The sequence below is a fragment of the Juglans microcarpa x Juglans regia genome, chromosome 2S, assembly GCF_004785595.1.
Source record: "Juglans microcarpa x Juglans regia isolate MS1-56 chromosome 2S, Jm3101_v1.0, whole genome shotgun sequence".
In the NCBI taxonomy this organism is placed as follows: Eukaryota; Viridiplantae; Streptophyta; class Magnoliopsida; order Fagales; family Juglandaceae; genus Juglans; species Juglans microcarpa x Juglans regia.
Genome location: NC_054597.1, coordinates 7,608,316 through 7,612,889, shown reverse-complemented (window position 1 = coordinate 7,612,889; position 4,574 = coordinate 7,608,316). Strand labels below are relative to the sequence as shown.

The 4,574-nt window shown below is 35.5% G+C and overlaps 1 protein-coding gene across 1 annotated transcript in view; it reads right to left on the bottom strand.

The window, feature by feature from the left end:
* Positions 1-2,250: 2,250 nt before the first annotated feature.
* LOC121251383 (ethylene-responsive transcription factor ABR1-like) overlaps positions 2,251-4,574 on the bottom strand; it is a 2,452-nt gene continuing 128 nt past the window's right edge. The window contains exons 1-2 of the mRNA XM_041150639.1: positions 3,888-4,574; positions 2,251-3,149 (exon numbers count right to left, since the gene is read on the bottom strand). The exon at positions 3,888-4,574 is cut by the window's right edge and continues 128 nt beyond it. Of these exons, the coding sequence (XP_041006573.1) occupies positions 2,389-3,149; positions 3,888-4,332 (1,206 nt within the window). The 5' untranslated portion in view covers positions 4,333-4,574 and the 3' untranslated portion in view covers positions 2,251-2,388. The remainder of the gene's footprint in view (positions 3,150-3,887) is intronic.

The following is a 4,574-nucleotide window of genomic DNA, read 5'->3' as shown; positions in this document are numbered from 1 at the left end:
TATGTTTGTTTTCTTTTTTCCTTTTTTTTTTTTATTTGCATTTTTGGAGATTAGGTATCTTCCATCTCTAGATTGGTTATATGATATCTCTTTTCCCATATGGGAGCTTCCGAGTTCAATGAATGCAAGAACATTCAGTTCAGTAACTTGATATAAATCAATGGCGGCACGAGCGCTTCATTCTGTGCAAAAATGCTTGATCAACTATTTGAATTATTGAATTGAGAAAGACGAGAATGATCGGCTGAGTCTCAAACAGGTTGATGCCTGTTTTTCGCAATATGCTAGATGGTTAGAGTTGCAAGCAAACCAAGACATTTCATTGCTGCAAGAAAAAATGTACCATCGTGGATTGATGTCTGGTGGAGGGGTGGTAAATGTGATCTTATTAGCGTATAAGATCTCAAATGTCTTGAAAAGTTGTTGATGTTTATAAATGGGGATGTTGCACTTAGCAAGAGATGTTTTATGGGTTGTTCTAAGAACAAAACTGTGCAAGCTTGACCTGAGAAAGAAAGCGTCCCGGTGAGAGGGGTATCCTCTGTTTCTAGTTGTGGTAGCAAATGAAAGGGTTAGGTTGTAGGTCTATAGAGTATAGATGCTTATTTTGTGGTGGTTACATAAAAGAGAACTCGTAGATCATTCATCATATATATATACAATAAAAACAAAAATCTTCGTGCTGGCAAAGTTTAAATACATGCTGAAAAAGAAAATTAGAAAAATCATGTTTTTAATTGTAATATGCAGTTTGTATTGAAGTGAGATCCTTGATGCATATGAAAAATATAACCTAAGATATTTGTGGTGATGCACCATATTTTCTTTTTCAGTTCTTCTATATAGTCATTTTTGCGTATTTTTTATGCACTATATTGATATGATTGGTTAAAGTAATTATTTTTTATTAAAAAAAGTGAGGTAGTCAATCACATTAGTGGAGTGCGCAGAGATTATGGAAAAATAAATGCACATAAAATTTTGGTTATTTTTCTAAATACAACAAAGATTATAAAGGAATTTGAACAATGAAAGCAACAGGGATTTTCTAAAGTATATTTTTATTGAAATGTTGATAATTTTATCATTTTAAATAGCAACGATTAATATGTCAAATTTGTAATGACTTTTTATTTAAGCAGATTTGTAAAATTATTAAAAAAAAAAAAAAAAGGTCGCATCAACCGAATGATAGAATCCAAAACGAGGTTGTGTTTGAAAAAAATAACACAAACAGAAATGTTAAACCCACCGAAAATTGGGTCCTGAAAGTGTACCCCGGAACTTTTTTTTTTTTTTTTTTTTTCCTTCTTCTTCTTACTTAGTGATTAAGGAATTATTTTTTAATGATATTGTGAATTTTTTATTTTTTTAAAAAATATTTATGATGATTAAAAAAATACATGAATAAAAAAATAAAATATACTATTGACATTTCTTCGGTGGCTGTAGAAAGATTCGGAAAGAAAAAAAAAGCTCTCCCAGTCCCTGAGAAGCTAAAAAGGAAGCAGTTTGCTTAGACCCAAAGAACAATCATCCCCTTGAAAACCGCAGTTTCCAGGAGTTGCCAAAACGATACCATCATCAACTAGTCCAAGACTCCAAATTTTACTAAAATAAAGGCCTCCAGCAACGAATCCTCAAAAAGTGCAAAACCCAAGACTTTCTTCGTCTCCTTGTGAGGAAACTGAAAGTACCCATTATAGAATTTCGATCGGTTATTTGATTGCATTTTTCTAATATCTTGATTCAATGACAATATAAAACTATATATATATATGTGTGTAAAGATGACGTGGTTTTTAGTGTATTTGATTTGAGCGGTGTTACCACTAGTAGTAAAAATAATTTTTTTTTTTAATTTTTCTATTCACATTTTTTTAATATATTTAAATATTTTTAAAAATAAAAAAAAATACATCAATACATCTAAAATTACCTTCTTCATCATTCGGTAAAAAAAAAAATACCGAACGGTATATTTGGGACGGCATAGTAAACTTTTTCATTTGATTTACTAAACCAGACTGGTGCTGTTGCATTTCTAGAAATTAAAAATATTAAGGACTCATTTAGATAGTGAAAGTATTTTATCTCATCTTATCATTACAATTTTTTTATATTTTCACATAAAATATAATAAAAATTTTAACTTTTTTCAAATATCAAAACAATAATAATATTTTAATAATATTTTATTCAACTTTCATTTAAAATCATCTATCTCATCTCAAACCAGGTCAAGTGATTGATTTGCTTACTTTTCTTTAATCTCAGTCTGAAATGAATAAAAAAAAAAAAAAGAGTTTGAAACGAATAAAATTTGTATCAATATCAGTGATCTGTACTAGTAAGACAAATATTATTTAAAAGAAAAACAAAGAAAAATTACTCGGAGGGAGATTTATGGTGACCAGGATCTGACCAAGCTGTTGCTGGAAAATCTGGGCCGGCACTATGAGATGTGACCGGCCGAAGGTGAACGGCTGTCTGAGTGGGGAAAAACATGGAAAATGAAGGTGTTGGTGAAGAAGAAGAAGAAGAAGAGGAGGAAGAAACAGATGAAGCAAGCGAAGAAGAGGACATTGACGAAGGAGACGATAGAAAATGAGAAGCCATTGAGGATGAAAGAACCATCTGATCATAAGGGCTCATGGCCTGCCTCTGAGAATCAATCAACTGATGCGAATAATCCAAGAACTTTCTTGAAGGCTGGTGATCAGAGCCTTGAAAGTGGTCAAGTGTCTGAGGGTAGTGAACAATGGGATCAGTGGATGTTGGAATGGCCGAAAGGGTATTTGGAGAACCCGAAATGATCAACTGGGTCGACGGAGAATTGGCGGATGGCTGCTGGAGCGTGACATTCTCGGGGAAGTTGAGTTTGGCCTTGTTGCCTCTGAAACGGAGGGCTGCTTCGTCGTAGGCTTGTGCAGCGGCTTCGGCTGTGTCGAACGTGCCTAGCCACACTCTGCAAGCCTTGAATGGGTCCCTTATCTCGGCTGCCCATTTTCCCCATGGTCTCTGTCTCACTCCCCTGTATCTTCTCCTTGGTTCTTCTGTATAGTTTTCTTTGCTGTATTCGTATTTTGGAGTTAATTCTGTTCGTGTTTGTGTTCCTGTGCTTCTTCTGGTACTCGAGCTTTCTGTAGCTGCATATGATAGAAGAACAGTGAGTTCCTGTGTTTTAATCAGCTTTTTTTTTTTTTGACAAAGGATCTTATTCCATTCATTAAAGCAGGACATATAAAGTTGACTTAAATAACAAGCCAATTACAAAAGTTAGTAGTTTCTCAGTATGCTTTTGTGGCTGACATGATCTAGTCCAGAGTTTGCACAACTTTTAATCAGCTATTTGGATACAAGAAATGCAGGGAGATGAAAGAACAAGAAAAAGTAAGCAGCCCGAGCAGGTGTGGGCCTATATGCAAAAGGAATAGAATTTGGTGGTTGCAATGATAAGTACAGAACATTCTTTTGTTTTCCCCCTTGCTTTTTTAATGTATAAGCTTGATAATACTAGCAGATTCTGTAAGATTAAGAACAGGCTCTAATGCATGCAATATCAGAACTTAGAAAGGGAAGTCTAAAAATAGTAATAAGATTAATAAACAAATATTATAGTGATTTGGATTTGCTTATAGTCTTTGCCATTTTCGTTTTTAACAAAGTTTATAAGAGAACAGGTTTAGGGCTAGAAAATTCAATTTTTAGAGACATTTGCAGACAAACTGGCATATGCTATGAAAGAGTTAGAACAATCATCCCAAAAAGGGAAGACAGGAAAAGAAAAATGTAATAGTCCTTTGAAATTATGAACAAGATCAAGGAAAGAAAAGCTACAACATATATAGGATGATGGGGAAAAAAAAAGCTGAAAAATTGCTAACCTCTCACTCCAGAGGATGAACCTCCTCCATGTGTGAAGTCACCCAAAGCTCTAAACCGCCTTGAAACCGGTTCACACAGCTCTCCTCCTCCTCCACCCTCCTCTTGATCTTGTCCTCTTTTCTGCCCAACTCCATCAATATGCAAGGAATAAGGAGAATCAGACACGCTTGGATTCAAACCCGAGCAGTACTCATCACGATTCAAACCAACAGGAACCTGATCTCCTCCAGACACAACATTTGTTAAAGCCGACACCATCGCCGACATCTCCTTCTCCCGACTAACCTCCGACAACATCGGCAACAATATTGCTGCACTTTCTGTCGTCGTCGGGTGCTGGTAATTAGGTTCGTAGAAGAGCCATTCATCAAGTACCTGCTCTGTCTCTTCGACTTCTCCAACCCTCGTACACTCGCGCTTTTCCGCCACCTTTGGCATTCGCATGTAAACTGTAAACCACCCTATATTAATTGCTTTATAATTTACGTAGGTGCAGCTTCTCAGAGACAGAACTAACTAAACAAAATCATCCTCGGGTGGCACTAGTACTTTTCGTTTCGAAGAGTATACGTAATATATTCAGGTAAATTCTACTGTGGGAAACAGGGAGATCATTCTTTGGAGCCGCCAAGAAAATTAAAAAAAGAAAGATCAAGAACGTTGAAGTCGGTTGGGTTGGGCTCCGC